Below are 19,190 nucleotides of genomic sequence, written 5' to 3'. Positions count from 1 at the left end.
CTAGTACTACAATATCTGTCGAACGCGCTTTCTGGAGAATAGTTAACTGGTGGTCGACTTCATCCTTGATTGCATCCGGGCTGCAATCTGTCGGGGCATAGGCGGAGATGACAAAAAGACATCGTTTCTCACGTCGATTTCTTCTCACTTTGATGGAACTTTCTAATCTAACAGCACATAACCGACTGTCAATGGGGATCCAATCGATTAGTGCTGCCTCAGCTCTAGCGCTTAGTACAACACCAACGCCAGCAAGACCAGACGAGGATGCCACAGGGTCCCCGGATAAGCGCACGTGAAACAAGCTTTTCGAGGCGACAGATGGAGAGCGGATTTGTAGTACTTCACTAGAGTCTTGAATACGGGTCTCGGATAGACAACAAACGTCAACATTAAGACCTTCCAAAGACATAGCCAGCCCTATCTGTTGTCTGATCTGCATTAGTGTGCGAACGTTGAAGGAAGCCAGCTTGAATGGCGTACGTGGTTTCAGAAAGACTGCTTTAGTATTCATAATCGGTGGAAGCATTCACTTTCGACCAGACAGTGACTGGAGATCGTTTAGATAGGACAGATTTTCACCAAGAGTGAGCTGCTGCATAAGTTGAAAAGTAAGGTTACACAAATTGGGGATAAAAGGGGGTGAATTAGCGATATGGTAAATAATAATAATAATAATAATAATAATAGTAATAATAATAGTAATAATGCAAATTGCTTTGTTTCTAGTATGAACAAGAATATAATTGTCAGTTGAATGTTCCATTTCATTTATTTGCGAGAGGGCTGTGATACTGCCCGGGTGCCCAAACCGAAGCAGGTTGTTTTCTTAGGGGTCACACCCCGAGCCTTTGACCTAGAGGTCTAACCCACAAGGCAGTGGAGCATCGTGAGGAGATGCAGTCCCATGGTAGCCGGTGACCAATAACTGGTTCATTCGCCATTTGTTCCTTCAGGATACGGGAGCCCATGTGCACCATTTATTTAGAATCAGGGTTTTCCAACTCTCCTAGGTGGACTTTCCGTGTCCACCAACCCGGTTATAGCGCCGGACATTCGCTTTTCATCCTCTCACTTTCGTAAACACCCCCGTCACGAGAAAGCAGTGAGTAGGACTTCCCTGGCAGGGGCTATATACGCGCGGCCATGTGAGAGCATTTCGAGAGGGAGAGCGGACTCTCCCCACTCTCGGCCGTACCAGGGCATTTGGGGGCACAAGAACACAAAGGTTATGTGGAAAAAATGAACTTTATTACAGAGGTTCATATACAAACGCTTTTTACAGACAATATTCACTACTGATTACAAAGAGATTGTATTTATGGTTGATCGGGTAACTGAAAATAACTCACCTACTGAACAAAGTGATTTAATGATCTTATGGTAACTTATATGCTACTTATTGAAATTCAAGAATTTTTGCTGAGATAATGACTGATCGCCTTGAAATGGTCACAAGATAAATCCTTTAAGTTAAAAAAACAATATGGCAGTATTTAATTTGCGAATAGCAGCAAACAGTAGTTCTCGAAAGTACTGACCGATAGATCATGAAGGTGATGATAGAAAAAGAAACAAGTCTGGGTTTTAGTGAACATGCGATTTCGATCAATGAATTCTAGAGAATGCGAAATATATGAACGGAATTGTGATGTCAAGTGTATCTAGAAAACATGATAGCATAATGTTGCAATACATCCCTAAAATTCTTGAGTGAGTCAAAGGAAGACATACAATATATAGTTATAGTAACACATACGGAAAAAAATGAGAAGATTATGAGAAATAACAAGTCATTGTAACTTACAGAATATTTGCTCAAACTTAATTCTATGTTTGTGTAACCTTAAAAGAACTTTTTATTAACTTACCTGTTACAGATTTATGCACCTGACTTTTCAAGCCACACTTTAAGTGCGAAGTCTATCGACACTAGCCGGTTTCCAGAACCGAAGGTAGAAGGGGGTTCGAACCCGCGACGTAGTGGCTGAAAGTAGGACGTTTTAACCACTGTACCATCGCTCAACACAGTTAAGAGAAGGAAGGTGATGAACATAGATCACAATGGACCATATGAAATTTTATTATTAACTTGCTGCCTAAAAGGAACAGTTCTGAAAAATTAGGATAACTCAGTTACTATGACGAGCAATTTGTGCTTAGCAGAATCGTAATTACCGACTAACGTTCCCCCTTGTACATGATTTGCGCAATAAAAATTGGACTTTACTGTTTGTAAGCGCCTACAAGAAGTAGGCAGTCTGCTTGAACATCTGCGCTGCCTGTTTTTGCTCTGTAAATATTTCAACAAGTTATCTGTTTTTGCTTGTTTTAACACATCATTATGTTTACTAATCGCACAACCTATTCAGGTGCGTTTATGAAAAGTTTACAATCTTTCACTGCACAAGTCACAAACAAGCCCAATCAGAGACATCGTGTTTGCTGGTAATATTCAGTGAAAAGAATGTACATTATTCAGATGTCGATTCCTGGACTGCTAACTTCTAACTGGCGACCACCTAATACTTATCGTCAGGATTGATCAAGAAGTAAGAAACGGAAACTTGTTGAAGTACTTTGTGCTGAGAATTCTGTATTGTACCAAAAATATAGTATTGAATAAAGCTAATAATAATATAATAACTTTCCAGAACGACAATGAATGGACAGCAATTGTTACATATAATTCAGAGAACTCAGTACCAACGAAAACAACTACCTAGTCAAAATGTCTACTCCGCCAAAATCTAACGGCTGCATTTCATATAAAGAGAGGATTGAGTGGGATGACATTTCGAACTGAAATTGTTAGAAGTTGTATAGTTATTAACTAGGAGCATATATGATACACAAGTAAATCCTAAAACGAATAACCATTTAGAAAATGTTGTTGTCAATTTTATGTCTCTACATAATTTGCATTGCATAGTCGTCCACACAAGACAAAAATTGCATCAAAATTTTAGATATCCCACCATACAGCACTTCGGTAACTGCATCAGATCACTAAATGTCAGCAGCGCTACGACAAAAAAGGTTAAATTATCACAAACCTATCGTTCAAGTAGAAAAAAACAAAATAATATAACCCTCTCTCAATGAATTATGGTCCCGTGTAAACTCTTGTCAAAATATTTTAATGGCTTTGTAAACATCTAAATTATAGTATGTTTAATCCGTAAATATTAACAAATATGAGGGTAAACACAGTAAACCGAAGACGATGAAAATTTTTTTTTAATGATGTTCATCACACAAATTAGGTGCATACTGTTTGAAATATTCACATGCACACTCATTTAGTTGAAATGATTATTCCAACACACCTACCATGAACAGTATTGTGTAATTGGCTATGAGCCAAATACACACTGGTTTGGCCAAATCGAAGGAAGTGGATCTGGGTTTGAACCTCCAACCTAGTGGTTGAGAGTGAAGCGCTTTCACCATAAAGTCAACACTTTTCTTAGTAAAATGATCAAAATGTATAGAAATCTAGGGAGTATCATGTAGATATATGACCGGAAAATAATTTAAACATCAAATAGTTCAGACATCAGTCACTTGTTGTGACGCTGAGTGTACGGGTTAAGCGTGTGAGATCATATACAACAAAATTGGAATTTTCATTTTTCTCCAATTCGTTCGATGCAAAAAATTAGCAACATCAGAGTACAAAGACAGTAAATTTTCAAGGTACTGAAAACTCTTCCTGATATTTTGTGGTGTATGAAGTATGAATACATGATACTCATTACGATTAGTTCAAATAATTGTTAAACATTGTTTATGTATTGAAAATGAGCCAATTACTGGTATTAATAGTAGTAATAACAGTTTGAAATATAAGTATGCTATTATGAAAAATTTTTATCACACTCACAGACTCCACTGCAGACTTAGAATGAGAAAACTTCTGTCCAGTATCCTTGTTCAGTGGTAAAGATTTTACTGGATTTGACTCTTTATTTGCTGTATTGTTTTTACCACCTTCTTGCCAATTTCTAAAATATTCACCGAACAATTCGATATACTGAGATCGCCGAATATCAGCATGCATTAGCGTTAAGGCTTGTTCACTGTACCGTTGTAACATATCAATGTATGGTAAGTTTGGATTACTAGGTGGTACCAAAGGAGGTATATAACCACAGTCCTGAAATTTTTTTAATAAAATAGTGACTTCAGAAGGGATGTAAGAATGATGAGGATGATAACCATCCTGTATACAGCAAATATTGCCATGGAAACAAGTCATATAGCTAAAACAGGTTTAGAAAACATTTTGTGCCTTTTAGGTTAGGCAGTAGATGATAGTTACTTGAAATAGTAGAGGAATACAGAATTGCCAGTGTCTCTACGATAACGAATTCATGAATTGGGACGTGCAAACTAGGCAAACGAAAAAATGTGACATATATGCAGAATGATCTTGGTCCCAAACACGTAGATTTATTAATTAAAATTATTAGCTAGAATATCAGAAAACTGAACAGAACAGGTATACACCTAATAAAGCATAAAATAAAACGAAGATTGCCATATTCACGAAAACAAGCGGTAGTATATGTCAAAAAATTTAGAACGTAAATAACGGAATGTTTTAGAGAATCACAGTCTGTTTAATCGATTGCTTGAATGCCCTGTTTAATGTATGACATGATGATCCCCGCCAATTAGAGAGAAGTGAATTATCGATCAGAGCAATGACAAACAAAAGCCGTATGAGCAGTTTTGAGTACTTATCAGTCCTGCTTTCTGCCTAGCCCAGCTAGTTAAGTCTAGAACACCAGTAACAGTCTCTGCAATATTAATCATTATTCTCAAACATACTGGGTTTATATACCTATCAAACTGACCACATCGCATCATAAAATAAGAAATAACATTTGTACAAGATTTAGCCAATGTGGCTGTGAATAGGGGGAACAGTAATTAGTAGACTGGGTTTAATTCATGAATTGTAAGTCGTATAATAATAGGTTATAATTCAAAATAAGGCTCATGATAAGGGGAACATGATAAGAAAAATTTAGTTATTTAGCAATTATACGATAAAAAATATATGCACAGTATTGATTCATAAATAGATCCCAAAGTTACCATTCATTATCCCTACCGGGACATAACAGTCAGAATAAATTTTGTGATGATTAAGATTGCTGTGATAACCGATAATTAATAATCGCTTTTAATAGTATAATTAATAGAATCAACAAGAATTCGAGGTTGATTGAAGTCTGGAAGATGGTTTTAGCAAAAACTACGCTTCTATCAAACTCATAGCAAATGCTTTAAACGGAAAACTCAGTGAAAAAGACTGAGCAATTGCATGAATATTCTAGTATATGACAGATCTGAAAGTCAAGGTAAGTTACAAAATCCCGAAGACTGAAAATCGATTCTAAATACTGGAAATTGTACCGCACTGAGCTCTCACTTGTATTATATATCGGGAACTGATGACATTGCTATAATAAATGATAGTTGTTAGAATCATTCTATTTATTGTCAACTAGTTATTTTAAGTAACATTATTGATTTCGAGACCGCTTTCATTATTATCTGTTTGTAAAGGATAGATCGGTCTTTTGATGATGACTGGCAAAACATATAGTTGAGACAAGACATATAAGAAACTATTCCATATGAATGCCAATTTCTTCTAATGTGAATGGTTAGGGTAGATGAGGTACAAACTCCCCTGTGACAATATAGATTGACTGCAAAAGAGAATTAACAATTCGTGTTCTGATGAAAATCTCACTGACAGCTGACTGCTTTTAATTCATCCTTACCGTAAATTCAGACACTTTATGAGTTATTTACTTCAGATGTTACTTTAATATTACCAGCTCTCTCAATCAAGCGTTAACTGATATTCCGATAGACTCATGATAAAGTTGGATTTAGACACATACCTATGTTAGCAATGGTATATATTTCAGAATTTGAGGATATTTCGAGATTAGCACACATCTGAAAACGTTCCTGATGTATCTGCACCCAGCTATATTCCAAGTCACAAGAAAACGTTAAACAGAAAGAAAATAAGGAAGGAACGAATTGAGTAAAGAAGTTTCTTTTCAATTAGTTTTCCACCAAGGCTCTACACTTTTTCCTTCTTTATTTACCATATGTCAAAATGGGAATTTTCACTACATTAGAAAGAAAATAAACATCAAAAATAATTTTTCTGCAAAAGTATTACTTTCGATTGTGATCGTTAGGTTTTGATGAGGAAACATAGTATTGCTCAAGCATCAAATCCTGATAAACATTACATAGAGTGATTAACTTCTCCGACATACGCGCCCAAACGAGAAATTATGGAGAATATCAGTGAAATGCTATTCGTATTCTTATTATAGAAACACAGTTAACCTAGATGTTAATCGAAATCGTGCTTTATTTCTCAAAGCTGAATATATTGCATAGATCAGACAACAGAACAGCCACAGCAAAGTTATGTGGAGTTTTACGATATTTGAGAGTAATTAGTAGTACACCAATGACTAGTGTTTTATAGTGACTTAGAGGACTAAAGGCTCCTACTAATTATTTAATCATTCGAAGACAAAATAAAATGCATTCACGCCGACGATCCGGAATGTATTATGAACGAGTAAAAAGGGGATAAACTTACTTGAAACAGTCGTAAGAAGTTGTTGATACTTTTATGTTCCTTAAATTCCATCCGTGAATTGTTTGTTCCATGAAGAGATAACGAATGAGTTTGAAAGGCAGGTGAGGAAGGAGTGTGAAAACTATTACTACTGTTAATACAGTTAGTATTCGTATCAACTGTGGATGGTGTGACATGTCGCCTGCGAGCAACGGAAGTAACAGCTGATAGAATATTCATAGAAACACTTGATACAGAAATTTGAGCATTGGGTGTAGATGAAACTGACGATAAAGGCGAAGTATTATATAAGTTACTTGAGGTCTGACTAACTGCTGTACACGGAGAATCCGTACCAATGTTTAACTCAGGAGGGCATGTATTTCGTATCAAATCCATAGCACGAACAGCACAACCTCGAAAAGCTGAATTATTGATTGCATGAAACAAGCCCAATTTTTGAAATGATAGTGAACATAAAAGCTAGGTGAATAGATTGAATGAAGTAGAGAGATAAACTCAGTAACGAAACAGTAAGCCAATAAAAACGGGGATCTAAATAAAGTCTATTTAACTTAAGTAAATTCATTTGTACCGTAACGCTAGAAAAATCCCAAGGATATCAACTGATGAAGTTGACACTTTATTTCAACTACAACAAACTATCCTGAATAAACTTTTATTTATACTAAAATAAGTGAGTAAAACAACCTGATGCTTTTACAGTAAAATGTGGTATACAAAGACTGACATTTACTTATCGATTTAAATAATAACATAGTTCATTCGGATTGTTATTCGCTTAATATCCTCAAATTTCAAGACTTAAACTTAGCAGATATAGAACAGAGTCATTTATAAGGATTCTAATCGTATTTACGACAAAGGATAGTTGATTACTTAGAAAAATATTCGTAATCACCGATGGAATTTCAACTCTCTGTCTATCACAATTGTGTGCTGTGTTAAAGATACCCTACGAAATTTCCTCTTTAGTGACGATCAGGGTACCATTAACTTGGCTCCATCATAATCACAGTATTTGTGTGTGTCAATCTGAGATTTTCAGATGAATTACAGTGATAGGTGGTTCGAATAGGTATCTTTATATAATGAGAATAGGAGGCGATGATTCTCAATATCTGGAGATCACTGAATATAAATGATCAGCGAAGTACTATGGTGGACGGTGCTGTTAAAAAATCAGTAGCTGATTATTCTGAAGTCATTACCATCACTTCGCATTTGAACCAAATTAATAAGGAATATAAATTACAGTGATAAGTAAATTCTCATAAATTAATAAAGAAGTAAGGAAAAACATGAAGTTCTAAACAGATATTTTGTTGATGCTAACTTCTAATCAGGAACAACAATAACTTGTTGAATCCTATGGAAAACGAATGGCTTAAGTGAATAAAATGAAAGGGGAGAAAATTACCTGGTAACGTTGATTATACCATTCAACAGACAATAGTAAGCGGTTTGACATACGTTCAGCTTCTTCTTTTGTCCAATTATAAGTGAACATTTGAATATGACGCCCATTTACATAAATAAGACAGAAGCTCTGTCTAGGAATATGTATATTTATCCCATATTTTTCTTGTATCATAGGGTAATTTTGAAATAAGAATTCATTTGAATCTGAACGATCAGCTTGGTTCAAATGAACACTATCATCTGTATCAGCTGATGCATGTTGAAGCATCCCAATTTTTACAGGACAAAACTCTGGGAACTTCGATACTGAAAAGGAGAATACTGAAGATAACTTAAACGTAAATTCATTTCAAAGTAGAAAATCTTAATGATGAACGGTACTTAGCAAAGGAGCGGTAGCTTAGTGGAGGTCACAGGTCGGAATCCCGCTCCACCTACTTAATGCAAAAGTTGGAAGACAAAGAGAATTATTATTCTGTGAAAAATCTTGGCACGAACTATGCCCTCTGTAAACGATTTACAAATAATTTATCCATACAATGACAGAAGTAAAAGGAATTGAACAGATTTTTACAAGAAATAGTTGGAAACCATTTGTTCGATGTTTTATCGGACAAATTATACTAGAGATAATTAATAAATTTCTGGTAATTTATCTTCCGTAGTCTAAAACCAGATCAAACTACAGACAGTTTAGACTGAAACGAAATATTATAAAATTAACCTCAAAATTTCTTCACAAAAACGAAAAATTGAAAGACGAGATTTCTTACTGGGTTAATGGCTGGAATATGGCTGTCCTAATTATCAGCGGGCTTATAGGAGACAAATGACTGTCTGGTGTATCTTACACATTACCCAACAGAATTTTTATAAAACGAATGAATGCTATTACATATCCTAAACCTTTACCGGGAATCAAACAAAAACATCACAACCTTAAAAACTAGAATGTTCGGGACTTGAATTTCTGAGACTTAACCGTAGAATAAGATTAAATAAGCGAATACTGAACTTACCAAGTAGAGCGGAATTGCAACAACTATCGGTAAGACACCAATGAAAATCAGATGACTGAGTTACACGTCGCTTAGCATCATTGTTAGATAAAAAGCGTGCTTCACAAGCATATGCTTCATCATTACGATAAAGTCTTTTGATGGGTGGATTAGATTCAATGTTTATTGAGCAAATATTTGGTGGAATATTAACTTTCAGTGGTTGCATTCGTGAAGATGCATCATAATAAATACCTATCCAGTAGAAAAAAAATAGTAACTTATGTGTTTAAAGGCCTGATATTTTACTGAGCAAATCTAATAGTATACTTTTACTGTTTAAGCCGTGTTAGTTCAAAATGAAACGTGAACTACTTAATGAAACGTAAAAAAATTCGAAATATGAAGCCTATATAATCTAAAAACCAGTGAAACCTTATTTCATGTCTATATAATCCTTTCTGTGAATTGTTTCACTTAACAAATAAATAATTTTATTCGTCTGACTTCGACTTTGCAAGGAAATGAACCAAGTCTACAAGACAAAACAACGTTATAACTTACACTAATTGGTCATCGTGATTTAAAATAATTCTTCACAGTCAGAACAAAAAAATCAGTAACAAAACTGATACCAAGATAAGCACCGTATAAATTAAAGTGGTATTTTGAAGAATAAAAGGGAAATTTGAGTAAATAGCAAGTACTATTGATAAACAACTGACCAAGAAGAACATCAAACGAAACACTCATTACTGTTTGTGAATATGCTCTGTTAGTTTTAGGGGAAAGTAAAAGGAGATTATGGTAGAACTTTCAGTGATTTTTCTTTCGAGACAAAACTTTCTACATATTTACAGTAAATCAAAGGAGTGAAATATATCGATAGGTGCTAATCCAGCAAAAACATTTATTTCTTAATCGCTATATAGAAAGAATTGATAGTCGAGCTTTGCGTCAGAAATTAATGCTTAGGGACGCATGTAAATTGTATCTAAAATATTAGAGTCCTTCGAAAATACCTCTACTATTCACTGAAGACCTCTACACTTCATCAAACTTCGAGTGATATCACTACTGCAAAAACAGAGATAATCCTGGGAAAACAACAATCAAATACAATTAACTTTAGGTGGTTACTGGAATTCCTAACAATGCATTCCTTCAATTCCTTTGAGGATTTAAGAAATACTGACTCAGAAATTATATTTTGGCATGTCTTACGTCTCCCAATTATCCGGGTGAGGTTTTTCCAGAAGCTGATACAGCTGTCTAAAAACCAACTTTAAAAAGAATATATATGATTGTTCCCAAACATAACCACTGGACAGTTGATAATAGTCAATATTCCGCTTCAGATAATTCAAGACAATCCACAAACAGGAAATACTAAAAAAACACGTACATACCAATACAGTGATTAATCCTGATCTCCTATTAATAATATTTTGACGGTCAAAGTAAAATATATACAATTTTGTAGATTACTGCAATTAATACACTTTAACATCAACGTGTTTGAAATGCTGCTGAATGAGTCATACTATTGCAAGGGTATAGGAATAAATACTGGTACTTTAAACAAAGATCTGCAAACTCATTTCCACTTTTGTCAGTAATTCAATAACAGATATTGGGCTCAATGTTAATCAGCAGAACTTCTACAGGACAGTTTTTCCCGGTTCACCTCCAGACAGCAGGTCCAATGAGTCATGAGATGTTAGGACGTTAAAATGTATTATTTCTACATGAAGCGAGAAATTAAAAATACCTAGTAGCAGGTACTTATAGCGTTTAAACTTATAAAAAGTCATCAAAACAGTTAAGTATAAAGGAAACTTACCAGAATCGGAAGTAAATTCGATGAGCCAGATATGTGATGTTTTATCTAACGATTTTGGAACGGCGATAGATTTGGGTTGTTGTCCCGTCTGAGTTACATTGAGAGCTCTTTTCCAGGCGTTCCAATTGCGACCGACTATAATATATTTATTGATGAAACCTGGCTTAAACATCTCTACATTCTCTTCACACTTTGTTTCACTTTTATTATTTGAACTCGCTGCTGATTCAGAGGGACTAAATGTCCCACCAGGGTTAATAGATACACAAGAGAAGTCTGGTGTGGAATCCTGTTTACGGGAAATGGTATTTGGAGAACTATCAAGAACTGAATTATCATCATGAGAAATAAATGGCTTTAGAAGATCCGAAATCAGTTGTTCAACAAATAAACAAGACGAAAGGTTAATAGAGACATCTGTTACAAGCGGTGATTCAATATTTTTTCCTTCTTTCATCCATTGAAAAACAAGTGAGCTCAGAGGCATATTCTTGGCACTTAAAAATGTATCTTTTGAATCTGAAGTCGTCAAGTCAATACTGTTTGAGTTTTGGGAAGACTCTTTATGTAAGGTATCATTGCTGCATTCTACATCCGAAAATACTGGCGAAGTCAAAACAAGATGTTCTGTTATTAAATCGTAAAGAGCGTGATGAACAGAAGTCATCAGACGCAACTTTAAGTTGCTCAGATCAGAATGTCCACGCTCCCACATGCGAACTGATAAGACAAGTCTTGGTACTGAATGCTTCTGTAAATCAGACTTACTAACTTCAGAGAAATTCCTAATTGCTTTAGACATGTCTTGAAAACACAGGTTGCAAGATATTCCAGGACAAGCAGGTTCATCAGATGATGTGGATTCCGTAATAATGTAAGGCCTAGTGAAGCCATAATTTGTTTGAGGTGTTTTATCGCCAGAAGTTATCATAAGCTGAATCAAGATAGTTGCAACACCATGTTTGGAGAAACCCTGAGCGCTTGGACGATTGAAAAGATATAACTCAGCCTTGCCTAGTTCCTTCAGACGCTTTTTAGTATCATCATCAATTTTAACTGGAGTTAAGAATAAAAGAAGATTTTGTCGAAAGTAGTGGCAAAAGGAGAGAACTGCTTGACTAACAAACAAACTACTATCATTACCCGTTAGGAAATCAGGAAGTGCGATATAAAAGTGAATAAGGGGATGTTCAATTCGCCTATTGAGTAAAAACGTAAAGTCTTCCAACGTAAGACGATTAATGGCGTTTCGAGAAAGACTATCTGATATATGCTGAAGAACGAGTCCATCTAAACGAGTTTGTAGCATATGGTGAACAGAAGAACAAAGTCGCCTGCTAGGTTGACTTATGCCATGAAGAGTTATTTGCAAAACATTTTCTCCAATACGGTCGTTGTGCTTGTAAGTTTTATGTAAATTGCCTGCAAATCGGATGCCTTTGCGAATATTTTTTGCGGTCTCTTCTGAACTGCCAAAGTAGGTTGAAGTGGGGACATCTGAGGAAATATGCTTGACTTTATTTATCTTGGTACTTAACTTTGATTCCAATAAATATTTTGGTTCTGTTTGACTTGTCCGTTTATCTAATAGGCCTGATTGCTGATCGGATGAAAATGTTGCAGTAGTAATTTCTTTCAATAACATATAAAACACAGGGTCTTGTGAAGATTCTGACAATGAGTGTATTGACTGCACTTCCGAGTCACAATAAGCCTGTCTTTTTTGCCTAGCAGAAGCAGAAATTGAATCTGTTTTGGAAGGGTGGTCAATGAGGAAGAACATATTAGATCGATTTGTTATGGCTAAATTTTCCAGAAGCCGACGAAGGGCAGGAATGACGCGTCTGCCTTTTTCAACAGAATATATTTGACAGTTAAGAAAGACTCGAGGATGTAAATAAATATAGCTAGTCATCTGTACCGGACAAGCAAATACACCAGGTGGCCAGAGTTTGTGCTGCAGTGGGAGTTTCTTTTGATTATCACCGATATTCACGGAATGCTGTGTGGTATTGAGTATGCTGGAAGATTTTATGCGGCTAGTTCTTTCGATATGATTAGGAGTATTTGAATGTGTCTTCAATTTGTGACAACTGAAATCTGCTTTTTCTTTATCATTTGGAGGTATATGATGAATGAATGAACGGAAATGACGTTTATTTCGGACTTTCCATCCGCGGAAATTACTCTTAGTAAAAGATCCATTTCGGGTGTTGCTTTCATCAAATTCAGATGAACTAACTACTTCGCGTTTTGTAACCATATCCACTTCATCGGAAGGCAACAAAAGCTGATCACAAAAACGTTCATCATAAAGTTTATTTAACAACAGCTTCTGATTGAGCATTCGAATCACAGAATAAATGGAACTCACTACATTCTGATAAATAGTGCAGTACGGACATTCAAGTGACAATATATCTTCATAAATTTGATATGATGAATTTTTAGGGAGTGGAAATCTAGACAGTGATAAATATCGGCACTGCTTTTGACTGTGAATGCTCTTGATGTGTAAATCTGTATGATGAAAAAAAACGCTAACTGAATTGGAACAAATACGGAATATAAACCAAAATGGCATAGATTTTTTTGATGATTGTGCATATTCATCTAAGGCAAGTGGACGTATGCTTTTTCTTGAATTACTTTCGGATAGGTTTATACTGCTTCTAACAAGCTTGTTTTTAAAGACAGCTTTATTGTCATTTTTGGAATAATGAGAGTCAAAACTAGAAAGCGAGTATGATCTACGGGTTCGACAAGGATTTTGCTTAGATAAGTATGATCCTTTATTTCTACACCACCCATTACCAACACATGAAACATTCATATACTTATGGGTTTGATATTTTAGAGACCTAGCAAGTGTCCCCTTTTTTGAAGTATGAGCAATAGCCATACTATCTGGAAAAGATGACTGATGTGAAGAAACCTTATCCATGGTAACACTTGGGTCTTGCAAACCAGAGCTGAAATTTTCAACACCAGGAAAATAGTTAGTTCTGTCGCCGTCCCAAAAACTACTCTTTGTATGTCGTTTCTCTAAAACGCTTTCAGAAGTTTCTTCAAAGTTTGATAGGTAGTAGTACCCATTATTATATTGAAGGGACCCATATGAATGGGAAACAAGCATACTCTCAAAATACTTCGTAAACTGATCAACCACATCAGTGTCATGAGAAACAAAGTCCAATTGTATTCGTTGCATACGAACCTGCTTTCTAAGACTGTGAAAGTTCGGTGCTACGGTACATAGTTTTTCTACCACAGTTGATGACTTTTCGAAATCGACATTTGATTTTGAGAGTTCGTCTTCACTAGATATATACGAGTAGTTGACTAAAATGCTACAAGGATTGAAGAGTGGAGTATGTATTGCTTTACAAGTATCTTCAATGTGCTGAAGAACAGTTTCAAGGGATTTTTCTGTCACTGGAGTGACGGAACGCAGGCAATTTACAGACTTGTCATGTATATGCCACAGCATTTGAAAAATGAAGAGACGAAGAAAACATTGTTGTATTGACGGAATTTCAGAAACATAGTTTTGGTTTAACCAGCCATCCATAACAATGCATTCTTCCTCCATTGTCGAGTAAGCCAAATTAATAGAATAACTACTGGACATAAAAGCGCAGTGAGAGATATCTGAAGATTCTATATGTTGATTTCGTACACGGCCTGAGTTAATTTCTGTTTTATTTTTATGACGCGGCCTCTTAAAAATATTGTCGTTAAATTTGTGAGAAGGAAAGAAATCAGAATGTGGTCTAACGATAGGTAGAATCTCGACATAAAAATATAATTCCCTTAGATCGACTTTTAGTGCAGAGCTGCTACTCATATGTGATACTTTATGGTTGAATGATGAGCTGTGTTGAGAGGCCTTTTTCAAGATTAGTTCTGATAAAAGCCCGTGAAAATAAGAAGCACAGAAAGTAGGTATCCCTTTAAATAAAGGCACATTGATAGATGTTCCTTTATACTCCAAGATCCCACGAATGCGTAAGAATAGGAGACAAACATCGGGGGAACTTTTCGTAACTAAATGAAACCATTCCACCAATTTTCGTAGTAGTGAATCTGAACAATGAGAAATAGAATGATTACGATGAGAAACCTCTTTATTCGATTTTAGAGTGCGTGAATCCCACAAAGCCTCGCTCTCTCCGCTGGCTTCCGACAAGTTACAAGTCACCGAACTACTGTATGCATTGCAAGTGTCTGTTTGACTGAGGATTTCCCTAGAACCAGAAATATTTATAGCTTTACTCCACGATTTTAAGATATTTTGACTTACAGAACGACGGATTGTGAGATTTCCTCGACACGTTAACTTGGATTTCGACAATACATAAACACCATCCAAGTTTGGTACAGGTTTGAGATATTCAGTAAATGTACTGAGAAGACAACTTCTCTGAATTTCACAACAGTCGCAGTTATTGGCGGAAGACATATAAAATTCAACTGACAGGTCCTCTGAATCCAAGAAGCACAATGGAAGTGAAGATTGTTTTGGCTTTTCATAACCCAGAACAGGTAGAGGTTTGGAACAATTACTTCCTTCAAAATGTCTATTACTTCTTTTATGTAGCAAATGAACGTAGGGAAAAAGATGAGAACAGGTAAGTAATGAGAATGATGTAAGATCTACATACAATGGCTGAATCGGAAAACACTCTTCTGAGTGCCTAAGTATATAATTGACATCTTTAGTGTCAGGAATGGAGTTATGTAAAATAATCCGATAAATTACAACACTGAAAGCATAACTGTACGAGTGCTCTAAAATTTCAGTATAGAACATCAAATCAGACCACAATGCGTGCAACTCTTGAGTCAATCTTTCATTTTGACAACCCACGTTCAGAAAACAGTCTGGGACTTCACCTGGCAAAGAATATACCTTACCAACAATATTACATTCATGTTTATCTGATTGGAGAAAACGTCGGTCATTTGAGCGCATATCAATTACGTGAGTATCTGGGGCCTTGTATGTCCATTTGTCATCAATTAGATACGACATATAAACACGAGAACAGGCATAGATAAATACAGGAAGAGAAGGGTGGTTTGGTACATCAGAAGTTCCTAGGTGGTTTTTAACTATGCTGAACTTAATAGGATGAAATACATCACCCATTGTGGCTGGTATAAGAATCATCGTAACCATAGGATTTGGTTCATCAATAACATCTGAAACAACAACAGATTGTTTCAGTGATCCCCGACCAACAAAACAACGTAATTTAGGAAGATCAACACCAGTGTTTTCTGGACATTCAGAGTTTATGTTGTGGCCCCATTTAGTAAGAACAGTTTTCAATTCATCTACAGAAACTGGAACCTCAACCAATAAACCAGAATTTAGGAGACGTGATTGCAAACTTGTTAACATACGTTGGTTATGAATATCATTTGACAGATTAGATGAAGGTTTCTTGTTGACAACATTCCCCAATAAAGGGAACAAAGCAATTACGTTTGGGCACCGAGATACCAGCCTAGATATGCTACTATATACTAGACAGATTTCTGTAGGACACTCTAGTGGAAAATATGGATCATCATCACCTAGTAAAGTTATCTTTTTGGGAGAACTAATACAGGCTTTGGATTTGTTAGTTACAAAGTTATACAAGTTGTCCAATGTTATGTATGAAACTATGCACTCTTCGTCATCATTAAAAATAATCCGGGGTAATTCGGAAAAAGTAGATCCTGACCAGTTTTGTGCTTCTGAATGGACTGGGTTAATACTACCATCGACAGGCTGGATCCATATTTCGGAGGCAATAATGATAGGAGAAAACGAGGATGTTTTTATGTCGGGAACCACGGAGGAATCAGGTGAATTTAACATATCTAACACAGCAGCATCGATATGGCTCTTTAAAAAATTATTTATAACAGTCAAATGTCCTAAATCATGTCCGTGAGATTCTACATTTTTAGGGTCAACAATTGGATAGACTTGATACTGAACCAAACATGGAGTCCCGGTGTTATTAATTTCAAGTGATTGCATTTCCAGTTCAGTTAATAAAGACACGAACCCGGATTGCGGACCTACTCGAGCTAGATGAAATCCTTCCTGTAGCCGAACATTCACAAGACTTGAGAATATTGACTGCATACACGACTTCCAAGTTGATGAAAAAACTGCCCATACACAAACGGAATGACGAAGATGTTGAGCCAACAATACTGGATTGATAGTCACATCATTTGCTGGAACGGTTCGTGAAAACAAAAGCCGATTTTGTTTGCATGATTTTGACACACGTTCAGATTCATGGGTATGGTCAAGCTTGACAGTTTTATTTTTATTGGTGGAAATGCAGTCTGAGGCTTTTACTACAGGGTTACAGAATGTGCCGAAGTCTATTACAAGACGATCAAGTCTAGCATTGAAAATTGTGCAACATGGTGTATCTTCCCAGGAGCGTTGAAGAGGTGGAACATGTTTGCACTCGGCCGCATGTTGAAAAGTGCCAGATTTGTGTCTAGATTTGGGAATAGCTTGGCGCCCTCTTGGTGGAAAATGGAGAGACTTTAATTGTGTTTTGAGATACTCTATAATTTCGTGTTGAATATCAACAGGAGTATTATTAACAAAGCCAATGCAAAATCTAACTTCAGGAATTTTTAATTCAAGACGAATCAAACAGAAGTGAGATACAGATGATATGGAAACCCCCGAACATCTCTTATTGCAACCAACATTACATTCACTAACCTTTTTCGCGTCCATAGTTTCCTGGGTAGCCCCGGAAACAGAAGAAATCGAAGATAAAGAACTGGATTTATGTGCAAGTCGTCCAACAGCAAAGTCACCGATATGAAACAACTTTATATAAGTACTATTTTCGAGCAAAACAAAACTTGACCATTGTGACAGAAGAGTATGAACACGGAAAAGAGCTTGACAGCAAGAAAGAGGAGAAGTATCGCGCTTGTCAGATGGAGGGAAATGTATGTTAGGTGGTAGAGGTGAGTCGTATTCTAAGAGTAAAAAGATGTGATGCAAGTCCATCTAACGATAGCACTGAACTAGGTCAATATCGATGAAAAGTCTCCAGTAATTGATAAAGCGTAGAATGGATGAATAGTCAGGATTAATAGTCGGTTGTAGATCTTGTAGTATAGGTGTTGCAACCAAATCACCTTGGAGATTATTTTTCATAACAAACACAGGGTACAAACGATTAGAAAATGAGTCAGGAACCTTCCGAACAAATGGATCCCTACTGAACTCATAAACATGCACTAAAAGTAAATCATTCAAAGTTATCATTTGAATAGGCAATGGAAGACGAGAAAACATTGACGATAGTTCCAGATTACTGTTAGGAAAAGAATGTCTATTAAAAATCTGTCGTAAAAGTGAATAATTTGCTTCAACTTTCAATTCTACCAACGACTTTTCAGTAGTAAATGCGTCAGAAAAGGGAGATAACAAAGCGTCTTCATGCATGTTCTTTGTAGCAAAATCAGTTGAGCCAGTTACAATAGGAGAACGAAATATTCGTGTCCAACCTCCACGTATAGAACAGTGGAATGTTATATTTACCCCCCATACCATCACAAGATCTAACTTTAATTTGGTGGCCACACAATTACTAGAGATCTTTTCATTTTCAGTAAGTGGAACACAAGCTTCCATCTCTTCATTTTTATTGTAAACAGAAGCTTCTGCTGTAATCAAATGGCTTTTTGGAACAGTCGATTTCCTAGTTATTGAGATGGATTTAAGTCGGAATCCACTTTTTAATCTTGTTGTTAACAAGATATGTGGAGGCAATTCTACAATTTTTGAACCTGCTTTGACGATGACTCGGGAGTCACGGTTAAAATCACTATAACATTCTGTATACTCGCTACGACGAAATACGGGGACGGCTAACAAAGATTCGGCCAAATTATTCCATGAATTCATCTGAACCGCTAAATGTTGAGATTCATTCGGGATATTGACGACGAATCCATCGGTGTTATTGGCTAAGACACTACACAACTCTACTTGCTGAATACCCGCGGTCATGAAAGAAGATGGTTTAGACGTGTTATGGGGAGTATATGGTTTGTGGAAATCAGGGGTAATATTGTCTGTCATCAAAATGAAAACACATCGAACATGTTCTACATTTAAATGAGACATTACTAATTCTGGAACACCAAAATCAGATGTTGCAAAACAGCCGTGTGTAAAAAACAAGATTGTGGCAGGTCCTGAGGTAGGGGTCAGTAATGACACAGATAGAGCCCC

General features: G+C 36.0%; 1 protein-coding gene across 1 annotated transcript in view; it reads right to left on the bottom strand.

The window, feature by feature from the left end:
- Smp_128660 (hypothetical protein) overlaps nucleotides 1-17,957 on the bottom strand; it is a gene marked incomplete at both ends in the record, with an annotated part of 40,207 nt that extends 22,250 nt beyond the window's left edge. The window contains 5 exons of the mRNA XM_018788874.1: nucleotides 3,887-4,159; nucleotides 6,650-7,111; nucleotides 8,070-8,377; nucleotides 9,091-9,324; nucleotides 10,913-17,957. Coding sequence (XP_018654374.1) covers nucleotides 3,887-4,159; nucleotides 6,650-7,111; nucleotides 8,070-8,377; nucleotides 9,091-9,324; nucleotides 10,913-17,957 — 8,322 coding nt within the window. The remainder of the gene's footprint in view (nucleotides 1-3,886; nucleotides 4,160-6,649; nucleotides 7,112-8,069; nucleotides 8,378-9,090; nucleotides 9,325-10,912) is intronic.
- Between the last annotated feature and the right edge of the window lie 1,233 nt (nucleotides 17,958-19,190).

The sequence above is a fragment of the Schistosoma mansoni genome, chromosome W (genome assembly GCF_000237925.1).
Source record: "Schistosoma mansoni strain Puerto Rico chromosome W, complete genome".
Lineage (NCBI taxonomy): Eukaryota > Metazoa > Platyhelminthes > Trematoda > Strigeidida > Schistosomatidae > Schistosoma > Schistosoma mansoni.
This window is presented reverse-complemented; position numbering and strand designations above follow the sequence as displayed.